Here is a 25,471-nt window from a genome sequence, read left to right on the forward strand (position 1 = left end):
ATTAAAAAAAGGATTTTTGTTTACTGCTGTTACGAAGAAATAGAAGGAATTAAAAAAAACTTATGCTGAAAAGATGGTTTGGAAAGATGTCTGTTGTTGGTTAGGCGTCCCAAATGCGAATTGGCGGCTGTCAATGAAATCTTCCTAAAACAGTTCTTTCCAGACAATCTTGATGATCAGTCTGTGTAGGTTTTTATGAGATGCAGCTACAGAAGGCTTCACATAGGTTTTATATCAGGTGTGCAGCAACAAAGGTTTCAATTCTTACAAATTCGATGCAAAGTTCCTTCGAAGATGCAAGTTTTCTGCAAACATGCAGGATTTCTTCAAATATAGGAGGCAACAGGAAACACACTTGACACAGCATTTGCTTTTCAAGAGAAAGATGGGCTGGTTGGATCATGATCTGTTCTCCTGGCAGGTCAATAAGCAAACTCCAACTGACTCTGGCCAAACACCAACTGGCTTTTTACACAGTTCAAAATGAAACTAAAACCTTTCCAGAGGCAAGTCATGTGGCATCTCTAAATCCTGACTGGTCACTACCTTGCAAATAGCTCTTCTGCTCAAAACACAATCCCCTGCTGGGTTCTTTGCAAACAGATGCCTTCCAGTAAAACGTATTTACATTCATTCCAAACCTTCTGCTAACCTCTTTGAAGAAAAACACCCAAAGTTCAGCTTCTTCAAGATTCCAGCATCCATGGAATCCCTTTTCAGTTTTAAAGTATAGATTCTCAAGTTTTAGCAAAAAATGGAAACCCTTGTAATGCCTCCACACTTGGAGAAAAGAAATGTCATTTTTGAGTGCGTTTCATTACAGTTTATATAAACAAAAATTGAAAACATTTTAAAACACATTCTCCCCCATTCACTCTTTACTTGTAATTAATACAATTTTGCTTGGTACTATCTTTGCACTCAAATAATTTAAACAAAGTTAGATTCGCTATAAAGCATCTGCAATAACATTATTTTTGTCCAAAATGTGGACAATCATTATCTGATGGGACTGCAACAGTAAACTCTATTGGAATATTCTGGCCTTCTGGGTTTTAAACTTTTCCACAAAGGTTATCCAAATCAGCCAAATGCAACCTTCCAAACAGAGCTCCCCAGTTGTTCTTTCCAAGTGTCACTGTAGACCAGCACATTACCAAGGTAAACCACACAGTTAGGAACACTGGTTACCACTTGGTTCATTAGTCTCTGAAAGGTTGTTGGGGCATTTTTACACCCAAATAGCATCACTTGGCACTGGAAAAGACTGTCTGATGTGACAAAAGCCGATATTTCTTTAGCTCTGGGTGTTAAAGGAACTTGCCAGTATCCCTTTAACAAATCTATCTTTGTAAGAAATATGGCACTGTCCACTCTACCAATATAGCCTTGAAAGTGATGAATTGGGTATGAGTCTGTATTTGTTACTTCATTAACTGTTCTGTAGTCTATGCAAAGACGAATTGAACTGTCAGGTTTAGGCACTAATACTACTCGTGAGCTCCAGCTGCTTTGACTGGGTTCAATTAAGTGGTTTTCCAGCATCTAATGGATTTCTGCTTTTACCTGGGCCTGTTTTTCTGGACTTGAGTGGTAAGGATGCTGTTTTATAGTAACAGATTCCACTACATCCACATTTTTTTTTGTTGTATTCGTTCATGGTATGTGGGCATCGCTGGCTAGGGAAACATTTATTGCCCAGATAGTGTGTGGCTTGGAGGGAAACTTGCAGGTGGTGGTGTTCCCAAGCATCTGCTTCCCTTGTCATTCTACGTGGTAGAGGTCACAGGTTTGGAAGGTGCTGTCTAAGGAGCTTTGGTGCGTTGCTGCAGTGCATCTTGTAGATGGTACACACTGCTGCCACTGTGCGTCAGTGGTCTAGGGAGTGCCAATCAAACGGACTGATTTGTCCTGGATGGTGTCGAGTTTCTTGAGTGTTGTTGGAGCTGCACCTATCCAGACAAGCGGAGAGTATTCCATCACACTCCTGACTTGTGCCTTGTAGATGGCAGACAAGCTTTGGGGAGTCAGGTGGTGAGTTACTCGCTGCAGGATTCCTAGCCTCTGACCTGCTCTTGTAGCCACAGTATTTATATGGCTACTCCTGTTCAGTTTCTGATCAATGGTAACTCCCAGGATGTTGATAGTGGGGGATTCAGCGATCGTAATGCCATTGAATATCAAGCAGCGATGGTTATATTCTCTCTTGTTGTAGATGGTCATTGCCTGGCACTTGTGTGGTGCGAATGTTACTTGCCATACATCAGCCCAAGCATGGATATTGTCTAGGTCTTGCTGCATTTCTACACAGACTGCTTCATTATCTGAGGAGTCACAAATGGTGCTGAACATTGTGCAATCATCAACGAACATCCCAACTTCTGCCCTTATGATTGAAGGAAAGTCATTGATGAAGCAGCTAAAGATGGTTAGGCCTAGGACACTACCCTGAGGAACTCCTGCAGTGATGTCCTGCAGCTGAGATAATTGACCTCCAACAACCACAACCATCTTCCTTTATGCTAGGTATGACTCCAACCAGCTGAGAGTTTTCCCCGATTCCCATTGACCTCCGTTTTGCTGGGGCTCCTTGATGCCATACTTTGTCAAATGCTGCCTTGATGTCAAGGGCAGTCCCGCTCACCTCACGTCGAGTTCAGCTATTTTGCCCATGTTTGAACCAAGGCTGTAATGACGTCAGGAGCTCAATGGTCATGGCAGAACCAAAATGGAGCGTCAGTGAGCAGGTTATTGATAGCACTGTCAATGACACTTTCCATTACTTTATTGATGATGGACAGTAGACTGATCAGGCGGTAATTGGCCAGGTCTGTCTTGTCCTGCTGTGTGCGTGCAGGACATACCTGGGCAATTTTCCACATTGCCAGGTAGATGCCAGTGTTGTAGCTGTACTGGAACAGCTTGGCCAGGGCTCAGCAATTTCTGGAGCACAGGTCTTCAGTACTATTGCCGGAATGTTATCAGGGCCCATAGCCGTTGCAGTATCCAGTGCCTTCAGTCGTTACTTTCACGTGGAGTGAATCGAATTGGCTGAAGACTGGCATCTGTGATGCATCATCCACTGGGCACTTCTGGCTGAAGATTGTTGCAAATGCTTCAGCCTTGTCTTTTGCACTGATGTGCTGGGCTCCCCCATCATTGAGGATGGGGATATTCGTGCATCCACTTCCTCCAGTTAGTTGTTTAATCATCCACCACCATTCATGACTGCATGCGGCAGGACTGCAGAGCTTAGATCTGATCTGTTGATTATGGGTTCGCTTTGCTCTGTTTATCATATGCTTGACACACAAGCAGTCCTGGGTTGCAGCTTCACCAGGCTGACAACTCATTTTGAGGTATGCCTGGTGCTGCTTCTGGCATGCCCTCCTGCACTCTTCATTGAACCAGGGTTGGTCTCCCGGCTTGATGGTAATGGTAGAGTGGGGGATATGCCGGGCCACGAGGTTACTGATTGTGGTTGAGTGCAACTCTGCTGCTGATGGCCCACAGCACCTCATGGATACCCAGTTTTGAATTGAAAGATCTGTTCGAAATATATCCCATTTAGTACAGTGGTAGTGCCATACAACACGATGGAGGGTATCCTCAATGTGAAGATGGGACTTTGTCTCCACAAGGACTGTGCGATGGTCACTCCTACTAATACTGTCTTGGACACATGCATCTGCGGCAGGCAGATTGGAGAGGACGAGATCAAGTATATTTTTCCCTCTTGTTGGTTCCCTCACCACCTGCCGCAGACGCAGTCTAGCGGCTATGTCCTTTAGGACTTGGCCAGCTCGGTCAGTAGTGGTGCTACCGAGCCACACTTGGTGATAGACCATGAAGTTCCCCACCCAGAGTACATTCTGCACCCTTGCCACCCTCAGTGCTTCCTCTAAGTGCTGTTCAACATGGATGAGTACTGATTCATCAGCTGAGGGGAAGCAGTAGGTGGTAATAAGCAAGAGGTTTCCTTGCCCAGGTTTGAATTGATGCCTTGAGACTTCATGGTGTCTGGAGTCAATGTTGAGGTCTCCCAGGGCAACTCCCTCTCAACTGTATACAACCATGCTGCCATCTCTGCTGGGTCTGTCCTGCCGGTGGGACAGGACATACCTGAGGATGGTGATGGCAGTGTCTGGGACACTGTCTGTAAAGTATGATTTGGTGAGTTTGACTATGTCAGGCTGTTGTTTGACTAGTCTGTGGGACAGCTCTCTCAACTTTGGCACAAGCCCTCAGATGTTAGTAAGGAGGACTTTGCAGGGTCGACAGGGCTGGGTTTGCCGTTGTCGTTTCTGGTGCCTCGGTCGATGCAGAGTGGTCCGCCCGGTTTCATTCCTTATTGACTTCATAGCGGTTAGATACAACTGAGTGGCTTGCTAGGCCATTTTAGAGGGCATTTAAGAATCAATCACATTGCTGTAAATCTGAAGTCACATGAAGGCCAGACCAGTTAAGGACAGCAGATTTCCTTCCCTAAAGGACATTAATGAACCAGATGGATTTTTACAACAATTGACAATGGTTTCATGGCTATCATTAGACCAGCTTTTTAATTCCAGATTTACCAATTGAATTCAAATTCCACCTTCTGCTGTGGTGGGATCTGAACTCATGTCTCCAGAACAATACCGTGAGTCTCTGGTTTACTAGTCCAGTGACAATACCACTACGCCACCACCTATCCCTAATCATGTGTGACTAAGGTTGTACATCCTGGCCTATCTCTACCAACTCTTTTAAATGCTGTGAGTAGCCTTGTTAGGTCTTCTCATTGTTCACCATCTAAATATGAAAGCATAGTGTACAATCTTCCTAACAATTCAGTATTAGCTAACTGGATAGTAGAAAGTTCAATTTGAGAATTGTCTCGGCTTCCTTCTACCTCATCCTCACTATCCGTTTCAGTCCTCACTGTCCCTACTACCTGACATACCTGTGCTTCTTAATCTCCTCCCGGCAATAACATTGTTTTAACATATTGATGTGACACAGTCGACTCTTTTTCAGGCAATCTGGGTGTCAATCAAATAATTTACCTTACCAATTCTCTTGACCACTTTATACAGACCACTGAACTGCTCTTGTAACGGTTCACCCTGTAAAGGTAGTAAACTAGTAAACCTGGTTGAAATGTTCGGGTCTTAGCATGCTTGTCTGCACATTTTTACATAGTGGTTTGGGATGCTTTAAGGTGTTCCTGAATCTCACTGCTAGCTCTTGTGAGCCGTTCCCAGAACATGGATACATAATCTGGAACAGAAGATTCATCCCTCTTCTAAAAACCTTTCTTTGCTTAGTTTTAGAGGACCTCTTATCTCAATTCTGTAAACTAATTCAAAAGGCTAAAACCTGTAGACTCATTAGGTGAATCTCTAGTGGCAAATAAAAGAAAGTCTAGCCTTTATCCCAATTATGGGGATATTCATGACAGTATGCCCTGATCATTGTTTTGAGGGTCTGCTGGTACCTTTCTAAAGCTCCCTGTGTCTGTGGGTGGTATGCTGGAGACTTTAACTGTTGTCATGCTAGGCCCCCACCTGGCAAGAATGAGGCACATTAATTTTGTCATGAACATTGATTTTAAACTGTTACTGGAGTGAAGAAAGAACTTGTTAAACAGATCAGCCATGGCTGGAAAATATATTTGCATAGTAACAGACAGTGTTTGGAAGGATAAAGTAGTCATTCCCTAACATTCAACCCACAATGGACTTTTGATCACCAGACGTTGAAGGTGGGGGAGCTCGCATTCCAGGCTGACTGCTAAGATGGCCGAATACACAAACGGACATGGTCAAACCAGCTTGTCATATGACTAACCTGCTGGGAAACCTGAGTTTTTGAATTTGTACAAAGAGTTTGAGCAGAAAGCTGTTTGCTCTTGAACTAAGATCATCTCTCCTGGCTGGCTTGCCACAGCCTCTCCTGTCTGCCTGCTCCCATCTCTTTCTCACAAGCCTCTGAATCCACTGAAGACACATGAACCCCAAGAGAGAAAAGTCTTCTACAGCAAACAAGGCTCAAGAAGAATACTGGACCCCAACGAAAAGAATTATCTACCTACAATCAAGGACTCTACTGAAGACCCGCAGCAAAAACTCTTCAGATATTGCCTCAAACTTTTCCACTTTATTTCTTCTGCTCTTTTCTGTCTCTATTTGCATGTATGTATCGCTTACGCATGCTAGCGTGGGTGCATCGTGTATCCGTAGGCATAAACCGAATTAAAGTTTAAGTTTAATAAAATTTCAACTTTTCTTCTTTGAACATAAGAAATCGGTTTGTGCTCGTTTCTTTGCCTTATAATTAGAAAGCGGTGAACAAGCATTCACCAAGGGGGAGCTAAAAACACTGTTTAAAATTAAACCCTGTTACAGTGAGACCAGGTGAAGGCTGAAAGGGAACCCTATACCTCTTTCTCACCTGGTCATAACACTGTGTTATACCCAAATAGCCCATAACCTTGAAATATTTTAGATATAAAATTGGAACCTTGATCCGACTGAATTTCAATCGGTAATCCATATCTAGCGAAGAACTGGGTTAAACTTCTCTACCACTACCTTAGCAGAAATTGTTCTCAAGGGAATGGCCTCTGGGAATCGAGTAGCCATATCCATGATAGTGAGTATATATTGGTGTCCGGTTTGTTTTGTTTTGGGTAAGGGTCCCACACAATCTACCAATACCCTATTAAATGGTTCTCCAATAACTGGTATGGGAATTAGAGGTGCCGGTTTTATGGCAGGTTGAAGTTTACCCACAATCTGGCATGTATGACACGTTTTATAAAACTGCACCATGTCCTTGGAAAGACCTGGCCAGTAATAATGTTGACTTACACGTGATTTGGTCTTCCAGATTCCCATATATCCCACTATAGGAATTTAACACGCTAACCTTAATTCCCTGTGAAACTTAGGCAGTTATCTGTTGAACAACCATCCATTCTTCGTCCGCAGGCCTATGAGGTGGTCTCCACTTCCTTAACAGAACTCCATCTTTAATACAATAGCCTTCTGGAACTCCTTTCACCTCAACGTCTGTTAGAGCTGATTGTGCCACTTTATTTAACTCCGGATTAGCCTGCTGAGCTGTGATCAGAGAAGATTTATTAAACATTTCCTTTGTGCTAGGTATGACTCCAACCAGAGAAGAGTTTTCCCCCCGATTCCCATTGACTTCAATATGGCTGGGGCTCCTTGATGCCACACCCAGCCAAATCCTGCCTTGATATCAAGGGCAATCATGTCTCTGTAATGGATACATCAAAACCATTTATATCTATTAGTGCCACTAATTCATCTATCTTGTTAAATTTCACATAAAGCGTATTTAATTTTACCTTTTTACCATTTTCCCGATTTCACCTTAATCACTGATGCACTATTACCGCTAAACTCTCTGTTCCTTCCTGTCCTTCTGGTTATCTTTACCGACATCACCACACTGCTGACTTTTTTTCTTTAGATTTATAAATTTGTCCTCACTCAAATCCTCCCTCCCTCCTTAGTTTAAAGGCCTATCGAAGGCTCTAGTTATTTGACTTACCAGGATACTGGGTCCCAGCCTGTGTAACAGGTCCCCCTTTTCCCAGTACCCCATGAATTGAAACCCCCCGTCTGCCACACCACTCTATGAGCCACATTTCAACTCTGATCTGTTTGACCCTATGGCAATTTGTATGTGGCTCATGCAGTAATCCAGAACCTTTGAGCTTCTGCTTATTAATTTGACATGAAGCCAGCATCTGATAGAATGTGGCATTAAGGAGCCCTAATAAAACTGGAATCATTAGGAATCAGGGGCTGAAACCCTCCACTGCCCAGAGTCATACCTAGCACAAAGGAAAATGGTTGTGGGTGTTGGAGGCCAATCATCTCAGTCTCAGGACATCACTGCAAGAGTTCCTCAGGGTAGTGTCCTAGGCTCAACCACCTTCATCAATGACTTTCCTTCAGTCATAAGGTCAGAAGTCGGGATGTTCACTGACGATTGCACTGTGTTCAGTTCCATTTGCAACTCCTCAGATAATGAAGCAGTCTGTGCCTGCATGTAACTAGACCTGGACAATATGCTTGAGCTGATAAAGGGCAAGTAACATTCGTGCCACACAAGTGCCAGGCAATGCCCATCTCTAACAAGAGCAAATCTAACCACTTCTCCTTGACATTCAATATCATTACCATTGTTGAATCACTCACCATCAACGTCCTTGGGGTCACCATCAACCAGAAACTTAACTGATCAGCCACATAAATACTGCGGCTATAAGAGCAGAGGCTGAGTATTCTGTAGCGAGTAACTCACCTCCTGACTTCCCAAAGCCTGTCCAACATCTAGAAGACACTAGTCAAGAGTGTGATGGAATATTCTCCACTTGCCTGGATGACTGCAGCTCCAACAACACTCAAGCAGCTCAAGGCTATCCAGGACAAAGCACCCTGCTTGACTGGCATCCCATCTAGCAACTTAAACATTCACTTCCTCCACTACTGGTGCACTGTGGCTGCAGTTCATACCATCTACCAAATGCACTGCAGCAACATACTAAAACTCCTCTGACTGCACCTTCCAAATTTGCGACCTCTAGCATCTAGAAGAACAACGGCAGCAAGCACATGAGAACACCATCACCTGCAAGTTCCCCTCCAAGTCACACACCATCCTGACTTGGAAATATATTGCTATTCCTTCATCTTCGCTGGATCGAAATCCAGGAATTCCCTCCCTAACAGCACTGTTAGTGTAACTTACACCACTTACCTTCTGGGAGAGCAGCAGTGAGGAGACAGGCGCACTGGAGTTTGAAAACAAAGTGAACAGTGACGTCTCAGAGAAGCTGCAAGGTGATTGGTTGGTGAGTAACTGCTGTTAGGGAATAACTCTAAATAGCTAGGTCAGTACACTACTGTTAGGGTGTGTGTGTAAATAGTTTAAGAAGAAACAAGTGAGTAGCTTTTTTTTTTTGAGTGAGGTTGATTTTAATGAGTGAATTGTATTGATTTTTAGTAGGATTTATAAGTACTAGTAAGTTTTTTTTTTAGCAGTAGCAAAGGGCTAACTAACAAATAACGGAATGGCAGGGTTGCTTCAACCTCGAGATTGCACCCCACCCCCGGTGCTTTGTGGGAGCTCCAGGATGCTTTCCGTATCCTGGAGAACCATTTGTGCAGGAAGTGTCGTCAATTAAAACAGCTTGACCTCAGGGATTTGGAACTTGAGCAGCAGCTGGTGACACTGTGGTGCATTTATGAGGATGAGAGCTACGTGGATAGCACGTTTATAGACGTGGTCCCCCACAGCTTAAGAGTATGCAGAGAGAGAGGGAAAGGGTGACCACCAGACAGTCAAAAATAATCAGACAGGTACTGCAGGAGACCCCTGAGTGCATCTCACTCTCCAACAGGTATTCAGTTCTGAAGATTGAGGAAAGTGATGCTTCACCTGGAGAGTGCAGCCAGTGCCAAGTCCATGGCACCACGGGTGGCTCAGCTGCACAGGGGGGGGGGGGGGGCGGGGGGGGGGGTGCAGGGAAGACTGGAAGAGCCATAGTGATAGGTGATTCATTAGTCAGGGGAACAAAAAGGTGTTTCTATGGCCGCAGACGTGAATCCAGGATGGTGTGTTGCCTCCCTGGTGCCAGGGTCAAGGATGTCACTGAGCGGCTGCAGAGCATCCTGAAGGGGGAGGGTGAACAGCCAGCAGTCGTGGTCCACATTGGAACCAACGACATAGGTAGAAAGAGGAATGTGGTCTTGCAGTCAGAATTTAGGGAGTTAGGTAAGAAATTGGCAAGCGGGACCCCAAAAGTAGTAATCTCCTGATTACTCCCAGTGCCATGCACAAATGAGTATAGAAATAGAAGTGTGGCTGGTAAGATGGTGCAGGAGGGAGGGCTTCAGATTCCTTGGACATTGGGACTGGCTCTGGGGGAGATGGGACCTGTACAGGCCGGACAGGTTGCACCTGAACAGAGACGAGATGGAGTTCCTTGCGGGACGTTTTGCTAGTGCTGTTGGGGAGGGTTTAAATTAATTTGGCAGGGACATGGGGACCTGAGGGTAGATTCAGCTAGGACAAAATCAGGAATTAAAATGGAAAAAAATGAATGAATGAGTTTGGAAGACAGAGGAAACGAGGGTTAGAAAATAAAAAAAAAAAGTTTGGCAGTGTTCAAGGGCATCTATTTCAATGCAAGGAGTATAGCAAATTAAGCAGATGAGCTGAGGGCACAAATAGACATGTGGCAGTATGATATCATAGCAATTAAAGAAACATGGCTTAAGGAGGGACAGAAATAGGAGCTCAACGTTCCTGGTTACAGGGCTTTCAGACGTGATAGGGAGGAGGATAGGCAATTTTGGTCAAGGAAACTTACAGCTGTGAGGAGGGATGAAATGTTGGAAGGTTCATCAAATGAGGCCATATGGATTGAGCTAAGGAACAAAAAAGGGGCAATTACACTGCTGGGAGCGTACTATAGTCCCCAAAACAGTCAGAGGGAGATAGAAGAGCAGATATGTAGGCAAATCTCTGGGAAGTCATCTAAATACTTTTTAAATGTTGTGAGGGTTCCTGCCTCCAGCACCTCTTCAGGCAGTGCGTTCCAGATTCCAAACATCCTAAGGGTGATAAAATGCTTCCTCAAATCCCCCTAAACCTCCTGCCCCTTACCTTAAATCTATGCCCCCTGTTCTTCACCCCTCCGCTAAGGGAAAAAGTTTCTTCCTATCTAACCTATCAATGCCTCTCATAATCTTCTACACCTCAATCATGTCCCCCCTCAGCCTTCCCTGCTCCAAGGAAAACAGCCCTAGCCTTTTCAGTCTCTCTTCATAGTTGAAATGCTCCAGCTCAGGCAACATCCTGGTGAAACTCCTCTGCACCCTCTCCAGTGCAATCACATCCTTTCAATAGTGTGGTCACCAGAACTGGACACAGTACTCCAGCTGTGGCCTAACTAGCGTTTTATGTAGCTCTATCATAATCCTCCTGCTCTTATATTCTATGCCTCGGCTAATAAAGGCAAGTATCCCATATCCCACCTTATTCACCTGTGCTGCTGCCTTCAGTGATCTATGGTCAAGTACACCAAGGTCCTTCTGACGTTCTGTACTTCCTAGGGTCCTACCATCCATTGTATATTCCTTTGCCTTGTTGGTCCTCCCAAAATGCATTACCTCACACTTTTCAGGATTAAATTCCATTTGTCATTGCTCCGCCCATCTTACCAGTCTTATATCTCCCTGGAATCTATTGTAAGGATTTCCCCCTCACTATTTATACCACCAATTTTTGTGTCATCTGTGAACTTACTGATAATACCTCCTGTATTCACGTCTAAATCATTAATGTACACTACAACAGCAAGGGTCCCAGCACCGATCCCTGTGGTACAGCACTGGTCACAGGCTTCCAATCACAAAAACAGCCCTCGACCATTACCCTCTGCCTCCTGCCACTAAGCCAATTTGCCCTGGATCCCATGGGCTCTTACCTTCTTAACCAATCTCCCATGCAGGACCTTATCAAAAGCCTTACTGAAATCCATGTATACTATTATCTACTGCTTTACCCTCATCGACACATCTAGTTACCTCCTCGAAAAATTCAATCAAGTTAGTTAGACACTATCTCCCCTTGACAAAGCCATACTGACTATCCCTGATTAATCCCTGCCTCTCCAAGTGGAGATTAATCCTGTTCCTCAGAGATTTTTTCCAATATTTTCCCAACCACTGATGTTAGACTCACAGGCCTGTAATTACCTGATTTATCCCTACTACCCTTCTTGAATAATGGTACCACATTCGCTGTCTTCCAGTACTCTGGTACCTCTCCTGTGGCCACAGAGGATTTGAAAATTTGTGTCAAAGCCCCTGCTATCTCCTTCCTTGCCTCACATAACAGCCTGGGATACATCTCATCTGTGCCTGAGGATTTATCCACTTTTAAGCCCACTAAAACAACTAATATTTCCTCCCTTTCAATATTAATATGTTCAAGTATATCACAATCCCCCTCCCTGATCTCTACACCTACATCAGCCTTCTCCTTAGTGAACACCGATAAAAGGTAATCATTTAAAACCTCACCTATGTCCTCCGGCTCCACACAAAGATTGCCACATTGGTCCCTAATGGGCCCTACTCTTTCCCTGGTTATCCTCTTAACCTTAATATACTTATAAAACGCCTTGGGATTTTCCTTTATCTTGCCCACCAATGTTTCTTCATGTCCCCTCTTCGCTCTCCTAATTACTTTTCTAAGTGCCACCCTACACTCCCTATACTCCTCTGGTGCCTCCGCTGTTTTCAGCGCGCGCTTGGGATCTGCCGTAAGCCTCCTATTTTTTTCCTGATCCAATCCTCTATATCCCTTGACTTGTTGGTCCTACCCTTCAACTTAACGGGTACATGTTGGCTCTGAACTCTCACTATTTCCTCTTTGAATGACTCCCACTGATGTGCTGCAGACTTTCCTACAAGTAGCTGCTCCCAAAGAACAGTACAGCACAGGAACAGGCCATTCGGCCCTCCAAGCCTGCGCCGATCTTGATGCCTGCCGAAACCAACACCTTCTGCACTTCCGGGGCCCATATCCCTTTATTCCCATCCTATTCATATATTTGTCAAGATGTCTCTTAAACGTCGCTAAGGTATCTGCTTCCACCACCTCCCCTGGCAGCAAGTTCCAGGCACTCACCACCCTCTGTGTAAAGAACTTGCCTCGCACATCCCCTCTAAACTTCGCCCCTCGCACCTTAAACCTATGTCCACTAGTAACTGACTCTTCCACCCTGGGAAAAAGCTTCTGACTATCCACTCTGTCCATGCTGCTCATAACTTTGTAAACCTCTATCATGTCGCCCCTCCACCTCCGTCGTTCCAGTGAAAACAATCCGAGTTTTTCCAACCTCTCCTCATAGCTAATGCCCTCCAGACCAGGCAACATCCTGGTAAACCTCCTCTGTACCCTCTCCAAAGCCTCCACGTCCTTCTGGTAGTGTGGCGACCAGAATTGCACGCAATATTCTAAGTGTGGCCTAACTAAAGTTCTGTACAGCTGCAATATGACTTGCCAATTTTTATACTCTATGCCCTGACCGATGAAGGCAAGCATACCGAATGCCTTCTTGACTACCTTATCCACCTGCGTTGCCACTTTGTGACCTGTGGACCTGTACGCCCAGATCTCTCTGCCTGTCAATACTCCTAAGGGTTCTGCCATTTACTGTATACCTCCCACCTGCATTATACCTTCCAAAATGCATTACTTCACATTTGTCCGGATTAAACTCCATCTGCCATTTCTCCGCCCAAGTCTCCAACCGATCTATATCCTGCTGTATCCTCTGACAATCCTCATCATTATCTGCAACTCCACCAACCTTTGTGTCGTCCGCAAACTTTGGCCAGATTCTGTTTTATCATATTGAAATCGGCCTTCCCCCAATTCACCCCCACTGACACTTCTACCACTTGACCGGCTTCATTCCCTGGATTAGGTCCAATACTGCCCCTTCTCTTGTAGGACTTTCTACGTACTGGCTCAAAAAGCTCTCCTGTGTGCATTTTAAGAATTCTGCCCCTTTTAAGCCTTTTGCACTAAGACTATCCCAGTTAATATTGGGGTAGTTGAAATCCCCTATTATTACCCTATTATTTTTTCACCTCTCAGAGATTTGCCTACATATCTGTTCCTCTATCTCTTCCTGACTGTTTGGAGGCCTGTAGTACACGCCCAGCCAAGTGATTGCCCCCTTTTTGTTTTTAAGTTCTGCCCAAATGGCCTCATTTGAGGAACCTTCTAAGATGTCACCCCTCCATACTACAGTAATTGACTCCTTGATCAACAGTACAATGCCACCTCCTCTTTTATCCCCTCCCCTGTCGCACCTGAAGATTCTATACCCTGGAATATTGAGCTGCCAGTCCTGTCCCACCCTCAACCATGTCTCTGTGATAGCAATATCATAACCCCATGTGCTAATCAACGCCCTCAATTCATCTGCCTTACTAGTTAGAGTCCTTGCATTGAGTTAGATGCAATCCAACCGTGCATTTTTCCCTTGTGCCTCAACAGGTCTATATTTGCTCTGCCTTCCAGGCAGACTCACTTTCTGTTCTACATTACCCCCTACTGTACCTCCACTCTGTATCCCATCCCCCTGCCAAATTAGTTTAAACCCACCCCCCCCACCCCCCAACAGAACTAGCAAATCTCCCAGCAAGGATGCTTGTCCCATTCCGGTTCAGGTGCAACCCGTCCAACTTGTACAGGTCCCACCTTTGCTAGAAACAGACCCAGTGATCCAGGAAACTAAAACCCTCCCTCCCGCACCATCTCCTCAGCCACGCATTCATCTGCTCTATCCTCCCATTTCTAAACTCACTTAGCACGTGGCACCGGGAGTAATCCAGAGATAACAACCTTACAGGTTCTGCTTTTTAATCTGCTACCTAGCTCCCTAAATTCTTGTTGCAGGACCTCATCCCTTTTTCTACCTATGTCATTGGTACTGATGTGCATCACGACCTCTGGCTGCTCCCCCTCCCCCTTCCGAATGCCCTGCAGCCGCTCTGTGACATCCGTGACCCTAGCACCAGGGAGACAACATACCATCCTGGAGTCATGTTTGCGGCCACAGAAACGCCTATCTGTACCCCTTACAATAGAATCCCCTATCACTATAGCTCTTCCACTCCTTCTTCCCCCTTGCTGTGCAGCAGAGCCATCCTTGGTGCCACGGACTTGGCATACAAGGCTACAGGCCAAGTGCAGGAATACGGGATGAGAATAGTTGGGTGCTGTATGGCCAGCACAGACACGATGGGCCGAAGGGCCTGTTTCTGTGCTGTATAACTCTATGACTCCAAGTGCAAGAACAATAGGGCAGTAACAGTAGGGGAGTTTAATTACCCCAATATTAACTGGGATAGTTTTAGTGTGAAAGGAATTGAGGGAGCAGAATTCTTGAGGTGCATTTAGGAGAACTTTTTTGCCCAGTATGTAGCATGTCCAACAAGAGAGTGCGCAGTTTCAGACTTAGTTTTAGGAAATGAAGATGGGCAGGTGGAAGGAGTGGCAGTGGGACAGCATTTTGGTGGTAGCGATCATAATTCAGTCAGTTTTAACTTAATTATGGAAAAGGACAGAGATAGAACAGGAGTTAGAGATCTCAATTGGGGCATGGCCAATGAGGAGTGATTTAGCGAAAGTGAACTGGAAACAGCTACTTGAAGGTAAATCAGTGTCAGAACAGTAGGAGGCATTCAAAGGGGAGATTCAAGGGGTTCAGGGTAAACATGTTCCCACAAAGAAAAAGGGTGAGGCGGCCAAATCTAGAGCCCCATGGATGTCAAGGAGCCTACAGGGTAAGATAAGGCAGAAAAAGAAAGCTTATGTCCGATACAGAGAACTCAATACTACAGAAAGCTGAGACGAGTATAGAAAGTGGAGGGGTGAAATCAAAAAGGAAATTAGGAAAGCAAAATGAGAGCAAGAATACTGGCAAGCAAAATCAAGGTGAACTCAAAGATGTTTTATCAATACATTAAGAGTAAGAGGATAACTGAGAGTAGGGCCCATAAAAGACCAAAAAGGTAACTTATATGTAGGAGCGGAAGATATTGGTATGGTTCTTAAGGAATACATTGCGTCTGTCTTCACAAAAGAGGGGGACGATGCAGGTATTGTGGTTAAGGAGGCAGAATGTGAAGTATTAGATGTGATAAAAATAGGGAGAGGGGAAGTATTAATGGGATTAGCATCCTTGAAAGTTGATAAATCACCAGGGCCAGATGAAATGTATCCTAGGCTGTTAAAAGAAGTGAGAGAGAAAATAGCAGAGGGTCTGACCATCATTTTCCAGTCCTCACAGGATACAGGTGTGGTGCCAGAGGTTGGAGAATTGCCAACGCTGTGCCTCTGTTTAAAAAGGGAGCGAAGGAAAGACCAAATAATTACAGGCCAGTCAGTAGTGGGTAAATTATTGGAATCTATTCTGAGACACAGGATAAGCTGTCACTTAGAAAGGCACAGGTTAATCAAGGATAGTCAGCATGGATTTGTTAAGGGAAGATCTTGTTTGATCAACTTGATCAAATTTTTTGAAGAAGTAACAAGGGAGATAGATGAGGGTAGTGCAGCTGATGTAGTCTACATGGATTTTAGCAAGGCTTTTGATAAGGTCCCACATGGCAGTCTGGTTAAAAAAATAAAATCCCATGGGATCCAGGGAAATGCAGCAAGGTGAATTCAAAATTGGGTCAGCAAGAAACAAAGGATAATTGTTGACGGTTGTTTTAGCGACTGGAGGGCTGTTTCCAGTGGTGTTTCGCAGGGCTCAGTACTGGGTCCTCTGCTTTTTGTGGTGTATATTAACGATTTGGATGTAAATGTAGGGGGCATGATCAAAAAGTTTGCAGAAGACACAAAGATTGGTCGTGTGGTAGACAGTGATGAGGATTGCTGTAGGCTGCAGGAAGATGGGCAGAAAAGTGGCAAAATGGAATTCAACTTGGAGAAGGGTGAGGTGATGCATTTGGGGAAGTCAAACAAGGCAAAGGAATACAGGATTAATGGAAAATACTGAGAACTGTAGAGGAAGTAAGGGATCTTGGAGTGAATGTCCACAGATAGGTAGCAGGACAGGTCGATAAGGTGGTTAAGGCGGCATATGGAATCCTTTCCTTTATTAGCCGAGGTATAGAATACAAGAGCAGGGGGGTTATGTTGGAACTGTATAACTCATTGGTTAGGCCACAACTTGAGTACTGCGTGCAGTTCTGGTCACCTCATTGCAGAAAGGATGCAATTACACTAGAGAGATTTACAAGGATGTTGCCAGGACTGGAAAAGTACATCCAGTCGACTAACTTGCAGTTTTCAAAACTTTAAGTTAAATTCAAAAATCCAATAAATTTCAATTTGACACTTATCATCCACTACTTACCAGAGAGTTCCACTTTCACCAAATTCCCAACTTTTACACACTGTTTATGATGCACTCAGTTTATGACAACTCTAAGGTACTGGAAAATAATACCTTATCATGAATTCTAACACAGGATGGACTTGAGTGCTGCAGAGGATTCTGAGTATTTATTTGGACTGGTCACCCTCTGATGAGGACTGGTTCTTTTGGCTGTCTCTTCGTAGGATATCGAAACACTGACTTTGTCATTTTATATCACAAAGCAATAGTTTTGTACTGAATATTTGTTAGGTTAACATAATGTTTCCAGTAACCCTTTGTGGAGTTTCATCAGGATATCAAAGGCAGAAACAGTCTTGCATGTTACATGTTTAATATAGAGGACATTTCTATCTGGAGGAAAGCAAAGTATGCTTTCAATATTTCATTTATTATAAAAGGTGGAACTAATTTGTTCTCAAATGGTAAAGAATTTTGGATGCTTTCCTAACTTTATAAATATTTTAGAATATGAACACCAATACTGAAAGTGATTTTTCCATATTTAAGATACAAGACATTACCATTCATTATAAATAAAGTATTTTTGAAGCATTAACAAACTCAGTACATGTCATTCTTCAACTTGAAAAGCACTGACCTTTTTACAACACTGTAGGGCACATTCTACAAAAAGCTATTCTAGTCCGATAAAGTGCATAGTGGATACTGAGGTTGCTGCAGTTACTGACCTTGAATAGTTGCCAGTGTGCTATTACTCATTAATGCTGGACCGAGAGCACCACCAAGACTCCCTGGATTCAGACTTAGTAAGGCACCTCTGCAAAAATGAAAAACATGTTAATTTTGTGTTTACTTACTTCAATCATACTTTTCCAGAAAATACTTATTCTCCCTGCACTGCATATTAAAACATATATCACAATACAACAGAAATTATGAACTTACTTTTGTGTGGAGGGGGGGTAAAGAAGGAAGTCCACTGAATATTCTAATGGTTTCGGAAAGATTAGCTAATCTATTGACCACTTCCAGTTCCAATACTGTCATGATTTTCTCTTATTTGCTCTGCACTCGCTACCTAATTATGTTATATACTCATTCATGGGATGTGAGCATTGTCGTCAAGGCTAGCATTTATTGCGCATCCCCAATTGCCCTAGAGAATGTGATGGCGAGCTGGCTTCCTGAACCATAGCAGTCGTATAGTGAAGGTACTCCCGCAGTACCGTTAGGTAGGGAGCTCCAGGATTTTGACTTAATAACGGTGAAGCAACGGCAACATAGTTCCAAACCAGGAAGGCGTGTGACTTGGAAGAGAACGTGGAGGTGGTGGTGTTTCCATACAGCTGCTACCCTTGTCCTTCTAGGTGGTGGAGGTCGTGGAATTGGAAGGTGCTGTTGAAGAAGCCTTGTGGAGTTGTGAAAATGGTACACACTGCAGACATGATGCGCCAGTGGTAGAGGGGTGAAATGTTTAAGATGGTGAATGGGGTGCCAATCATAAAGGCTGCTTTGTCCTGGATGGTGTTGAACCTCTTGAGTGTTGTTGGAGCTGCATTCATCCAGGCAAGTGGAGAGCATTCCATCACACTCCTGACATGTGCCTTGTTGTTGATAGAAAAGTTCTGGGGAGTCAGGAGGCGAGTCACTCGTTGCAGAACTCCGAGCCTCTAGACTCTCCCGCTGGGAAACTGCCTCTTACCCCGTCAAGTCCTCTAATAATTTTATGTTTCAATGAGTTCACATCTCATTCTTCTAAGCTCCAGAGAATACAGGCAGAGTCTACTCAATCTCTCCTTATAGAATAGCTTTCTCCCACACGACTGGCTGCAAAGGCCTTCAGCCGTCCATAGTTGACATTCTGGAATTCTCTGCCTAAGCTGCTCTGCATCTCCACCTACCTCTTTGCCTTTTAAGAGTTACCTTAAAATCTATTTTGACCAAGCTTTTGGCCACCCTTCCTAATGTTTCCTTCTTTGCTTTGCATCCGTTTATTCCTGATTATGCCTCAGTGAAGCACCTTGAAATGTTTTTAATCTGTTAAAGGTGCTATGTAAATACAAGTTGTTCTAACAGCTGTCAGAGCATGGAGCAATGTCTTTCTTCATTTAACTTGTTCTTTTCAAATTAAAAAAAAGTGTTGAATTTTGAAATCTCTAATTACCACCAGTGTTTTGTACATGGTAAATATTTAGAATGTTTACATTTTCCTGTAACTCTAAGGGAGAGATATAGATGCAGGGATGGATGTCCAAGAATGTCAAAAAAGTTCAACAATTGCTTTGGGATGATTTAGAAATTCACAAACCAATGCTGACACAGATGAAATACTTCTCACCAATGAGTGCTATCAGATCCTGCTTTGTATTTCCTCTCACTATTGTCAGAAGACACCAAGGGCTGAATTCAATGCTGGCGGCAGTGGCCCCGCCACAGCCGCTTCAGAGAGCCACGACGCGATTCTATGCCCATCAGGCAATTAACTGCCTGCCGTCGGGGCCCCATGTCCCTTAAAGGGAGAATTGGAGAGCCGGCAGCTCTTCAGTCCCAGCAGCACCACCAGGATCACCCAGCCAGGGCCAGTAAGATGGAGCAGGCCCTGGAAACCAGGTAAGTGGGATAGGGCTCGCTGGGGCCAGGTCATTGCTGAGGACAGGGGGTGGTGTTTAAGTGGGGGCAGCCTCAATGGGCCTCTGGGCGGGAGGCCGTTCACGACCTTCCCCGCACCTGATTGAATTGGACAGAGTCGGGAAGGTGACGGGCGCTCCAACACCCGCCTTCCCTCCTGATTCTACAGCATCCCTCCCCTCCCCTGGTTACCCACATCCGTGGGCCAGATTAAATTCCGCCCCAAGAATCCATTAGTGAGCCTTGCATTCTACCTCTGGTTGTCACAAATCCTAATCTCACTCCACAGTGCTGCCAAATCATAGGACCTTGCTGCCTGCCCCCCCGACCAAACCTCAGCAGCCAACCCCACTGCAGTACTATCAGCTTTCAGAGTCCACACCCCAACTCTGCCAGAGTCCAGGGCCATCCTCCATTGTTACCAAAGTGCAGGGCCGTCTTTTTTTTAAATTCGTTTACGGAATGTGGATGTTGCTGCTAAGGCCAACATTCATTGCCCATCAACCCTTGAGAAGGTGGTGGTGTGCTGCCTTCTTGAACCAATGTAGTCTGCATGTCTAATATACTTCCACTGTGTTGTTTAGGTAGGGAGTACCAGGATTTTGACCCAGTGACGATGAAGGAATGATGATGTATTTCCAGTCAGGATGGTGTGAGACTTAGAGGGGAAATTAGAGGTGGTGGTGTCCCCATGCACTGGCTGCCTTTGTCCTTCTAGGTGGCAGAGGTCAGAGGTTTGTGAGGCACTGTTGAAGGCGGCTTGATGAGTTGCTGCAGTGTTTCTTGTAAATGGTGCACTCTGCAGCCACAGTGCATCAGTGGTGAAGGGAGTGAATTTTAAGATGGTGATGGAGTACCAATCAAGTGGAGAATATTCCATTATACTCCTGACTTGTGCCTTTGTAGATGCTGGAGAAGCTTTGAGGAGTTAGATGATCAGTCACTCGCCACAGAATTCCCAACCTCTGACCTGCTCTTGCAGCCACAGTACTTAAAGGCTGGTCTATGTTGATGGTGGGGGATTCAATGATAGTAATGCCATTGAATGTCAAGGGGAGGTGGTTAGAGTCTCTCTTGTTGGAGACAGTCATTGCCTAGCAACTGTGTGGCACAAATGTTACTTTCCACTTATCACCCTAAGCCTGGATGTTGTCCTGGTATTGCTGCACGTGGGCACAGATTGCTTCATTATCAGAGGAGTTGGGAATGAAACTGAACACTGTGCAATCAACAGCGAACATCTTGACTTCTGACCTTATAACGGAAGGAAGATCATTGATGAAACGACTGAACATGGTTGAGCCTAGTACACTGGACTGAGGAATGTTCTGCGGCTGAAATGATTGGCCTCCAACAACCACAACCAACTTTGTCTGTGCTAGGTACAACTCCAACCAGTGCAGAACCTTCCCCTTGATTCCCACTAACTTCACTTTTACTTGGGCTCCTAATGCCACACTTGGTCAAATGCTGGCTTCATGCCAAGGGCAGTTGCTCTCACCTCAGATCTGGAATTCAGCTCTTTTGTCCATGTTTGGACCAAGACTGAAATTAAGTTTGGTGCCTCTCAATTTTGGCAGAACCTAAGCAGAGATCTGGTGAGCAAGTTATTGGGGAGAAAGTGCCACTTGATAGCACTGTCAACATCCCTTTCATCCCTTTTGCTGATTACTGGGAGTAGATTGATGGGACAGTAATTGGCTGAATTGGATTTGTCCTGCTTTTGTTGGACAGGACATACCTGGGCAATATTTCGGGTAGATGCCAGTGTTGTATCTGTACTAGAGCAGCTGTGCTAGAGACGTGGCTAGTTCTGGAGCATAGGTCTTCAGCAGTACACCTGAGGTGCTGTCGGGGCCCTAAGCTTTACTTATCCAATGCACTCAGCCCTTTCTTGGTATCACGTGGAATGAATTGAATTGGTGGAAAACTGGCATCTGTGACGCTCGGGACCACAGGAGGAGGCCACAATGGTTGCTAACGCTTCAGCCTTGTCTTTTGCACTCACTTGCTGGACTCTGCCAGCACGGAGATTGTGGATCTTCATGAGGTCCCTGCCTCCTGTTAGTTGTTTTAATTGTCCACCACCATTCACGACTGGATGCAGCAGGACTGCAGAGCTTTGATCTGATCTGTTGTTGTGGGATTGCTTAACTCTGTCTATAGCATGCTGCTTCCACTGTTTAGTATGCATGTATTCCTATGCTGTAGCTTCACCAGGTTGGCACCTGGAGGTTTCCTTCCCAGGCTTGATCTGATGTCATGAGACTTCATGGGGTCCAAAGTCAATGTTGAGCACTCTCAGGGCCACTCCATCCTGACTGTATGCCACTGTGCCACCATCTCTGATGGGTCTGTCCTAGTGGTGGGAGAGGACATACCCAGGGATGGTGATGGAGGAGTGTGGAACATTGGGTGAAAGGTATGATTCTATGAGTATGATGATGTCAGACTGTTGCTGGACAATCTATGAGTCAGCTCTCCAAATTTTGGCACATCCCAAGATGTTAGTGAGGAGGGCTTTGCAGGGTTGATTGGGTTAGTGTGCCTTTGTCATGCCCAAATCCAGTGCCTACTTAGATGCCAGATGGTCCATTGCTTTTATTCTTATTACAGTTTTCTGCAGATGTTTTGATACAACAGAGTGGCTAGCTAGGCCACTTCAGAGGGCAGTTAAGAGTCAACCATGTTGCTGTGGGTCTGGAATCATATGTGGCCAGACTGGGTAAAGGACAGCAGATTTCCTTCCTTGAAGGACATTAGTGAACCAGATGGGTTTTTATAACAATCTGGTAGTTTTATGGTCACCATTAATACCAGCTTCTTTTATTCCTGTTTAATTAACTAACTGAATTTAAATTTCCCAGCTTCCGTGGTGGAATTTGAACTCATGTCTCCAGATCAGCAATCTGGGCATCTGGATTCATTGTCCAGGAACATGGCCACTATGCTGCCATACATACCCTGACCGCGATGGAAATAAGTTTTATATAAAAAAAAATGAACAGGATTATTCACTGGGTTCAGTCAGAGCACTTGGATTGTTAGGAGAGAATTCATGTCAACATCATCACTCCAACAATTTGCATGTGTGACCTCCCTACTCTTGACCAGTTATCTTGGCTTCTTTTCAGAAGTTACAGGGCATTTTCAAAAATCTAACCACACCACTGAATAAATCCAAATATGCATGTGCCAACAAAACAAAAATGACAGAAATCAGACATACACCAGGTACTATTAGCCTGCCCCAGATACATTTAGAAACTTAACAGCCAAAATGGGATGGTGTCAGTTCACTTCAAGAATGGTGATGTTTCACCTTTGATTAATCGCCTCAAATACTGCCTGCATTCCCTGAAACGCCAACTATACAAGATGAGGAAACAGTTTGCCTTCATGTTAATATTGACTGAAAAGACCCCAATAAATGAAACTCTATTTAAAAATAGTCAGCATTATGTTCAAGAGTCACATCTTAACTTGAAATCAATAGTAGAAAAATCTCAAGCTTATTTTAGTAAAGTAAATGATTTTTTATAAAGATGATCCTTTGAAAATTTATTAGGGGTATTTGAGTTTGCATGTATACACAAAAAAAACATGTTCAAGAAAAAATGAGACAAATATCAGGCAGGACTGGGGAAAATAGAAGAAATATCAAATTCGATAAAGAATTGATTTAAAGTGTGGGGAACGGGGAGTCGAAATTAGACTAATAAAAACAAGACAATAAAACAAAATGAGACTTTCAATGTTTACTTACTTTAAAAAGGAGCATTATGCCTTAATTAAACCTCAAAGATTATTTATTTAACGGACAATCAAAAGCTTCAATTTTTTTTTTAAAAAGTCTACTTTTTGAACTGTGCTTCAGTAATCCATGCAGATGTTATTATATTTAACTAAATTACTTGGCCAACATTCTTGGCATTTAAATTAATTTCTTCTCGCATCAAAGAAAAAGTAAAATGGCCAGTGAACCTCACATTCTGCGGAAGCTTGGGACATATTGCTATAGCTCACTGGTCAAAACAGAGGCACTTCCCTTCTTTGAATACTGAAGGGGCAAAATCTGAAAGGTCTAGTTTGCATGGCTCTAGACAAAGTTTTTAGTCAACAGCTTGTAGTTGAATCTGATCACTGTCCATAAACACAACAGTATGATCTTGCTTCAGATGAAGTATTGATGGAAGGTTCTTTAGTGGAAGATCAATTTCTAATAAAAACACCCATACCCAAGGTCTGGCTGTCATTTCAGTCTAAGGAAGAACAAACGAACGCACAGTACATTTCATGGTCTCAGGGCATCCCAAAGCATTTCTTAGACAATGAAGTGCTTTTGAAGTTGAGTCACTATTGCAATGTAGGGAGCTGGTAAAGATCTAGAGTTGGATGAAGTATGCGAGTTGCAGAAGATGGTGATGCTTTTTTCCCCAGATTTGATTCAGAAAAGAGTGACAGTAATCATTCTGGGACTTGGAACTCTAAATTATGCAAAGGGTCTAATAAAACAGAACTTATTTTTTGAAGAAAAAAACAAAGATCATAAGTTGGTTAAATATAGTTTTAACTGGTTTTAATGCTTAAACTTACATTTGCCATTCCATCCAAATCTCAAAAATATTGAGTATTTGGAGAGACATCAGACTCAATTTTACACACCCCTTTCTGCTGTAGATGCAGTATCACACACTACACTAGATCCTTTCATTTTCTCTTCAGATCATTCAAAATAAATATAATCAAAATAAAACCAGACGAAAAAGATTCTGCTCAAATTCTTGTAACTCTTGAAAAATAACTTACCTGGTAAATACAACATTCATCTTCAAGAAATTTAAAAATACAAATGAAAAACCCTATGAGCACAGACACAAGCAGCATTCTTAGCTGGGCACAGAGCTATAGAACACAAATACAAAACTAAATAATCCTCAGGTGAGACTAAGAATAGAATATTAGATATGTGCAATGGATTCCTATCAAAAGCAGTTAACGTCATATTGTCTAAAGTAAACATGGATGAATATAAAATTCGGAATGGGATCAAAGGTTAGAATACATCTAAATATACATGATCAAATAATCAAAATCTATAGATTGTGTGTTGTTGCACCATGGAAATATCAAGTGGAATTACAGCAATTTGGCTTGAATATATTAACACTAGAACAATATTCCAAATTTATTATGGGCAGGGGAAATTTCACAGACTTTACTTTGGATGTTTTACTTGTGTGTTTTTTTTATTTATTGCTCTTTCAGAGCAGTGCATATTATACATAGTAGGGCAGATTATTCAACTGGTTATGGCCAATAAACGAGTGAAGATCTGTCGTGCTAAAATACAATTTCCCAACATTTGCACACCTGCGCCTATGGCCACACACACACACATGTAGCAGGCAATGGCAATCATTAGGCAGCCAAATGCAAACATGTGCCATCTGTTCCAGGATATATTCAACTAACGCGCATTGTTCAGAAGGCACTGCCAATAACAGTATCCGCCAAATACATCTTAAGATACTCATCTGCTGCCTCCTTCCGACATCCTGCAATGGCGTCCAATACAGAGGATGCCCAGGTGTAGCAAAAAGGGCCGCCATCCACAATTAGCAACTTCTACTACATCAAAGGGAGGGCGCAACTGTTATGCTCTAAGTACTGTGCACCAGAACCTCCTTACTGCCAATGTCATCACACCAGCTCAAAAGGTCCATTTGTGAGTGAATATTCTTTGCCCAGCCAATTCTGTGCCTGACCTAGAAATGGAAAAGAATCTTTTTGCTAAACTAGACCGTCACATACAATGTGCAGTGAGAAACCCAGAACATCCCTCAGAAAATAAGTCCACTTCATTGAGCCTGTGTCTCAAGTTTT

General features: G+C 43.7%; 1 protein-coding gene across 6 annotated transcripts in view; it reads right to left on the bottom strand.

The window, feature by feature from the left end:
- The window catches only part of pou2f1b (POU class 2 homeobox 1b), a 301,199-nt gene that overhangs the window by 34,779 nt on the left and 240,949 nt on the right, over window positions 1-25,471 (bottom strand). For all 6 annotated transcript variants that reach the window (XM_068040849.1, XM_068040855.1, XM_068040850.1 and 3 more), the window contains one exon: window positions 17,686-17,774. In XM_068040849.1, the coding sequence (XP_067896950.1) occupies window positions 17,686-17,774 (89 nt within the window). The remainder of the gene's footprint in view (window positions 1-17,685; window positions 17,775-25,471) is intronic.

This window comes from Heterodontus francisci, chromosome 10 (genome assembly GCF_036365525.1).
Source record: "Heterodontus francisci isolate sHetFra1 chromosome 10, sHetFra1.hap1, whole genome shotgun sequence".
NCBI classification, from domain to species: Eukaryota; Metazoa; Chordata; class Chondrichthyes; order Heterodontiformes; family Heterodontidae; genus Heterodontus; species Heterodontus francisci.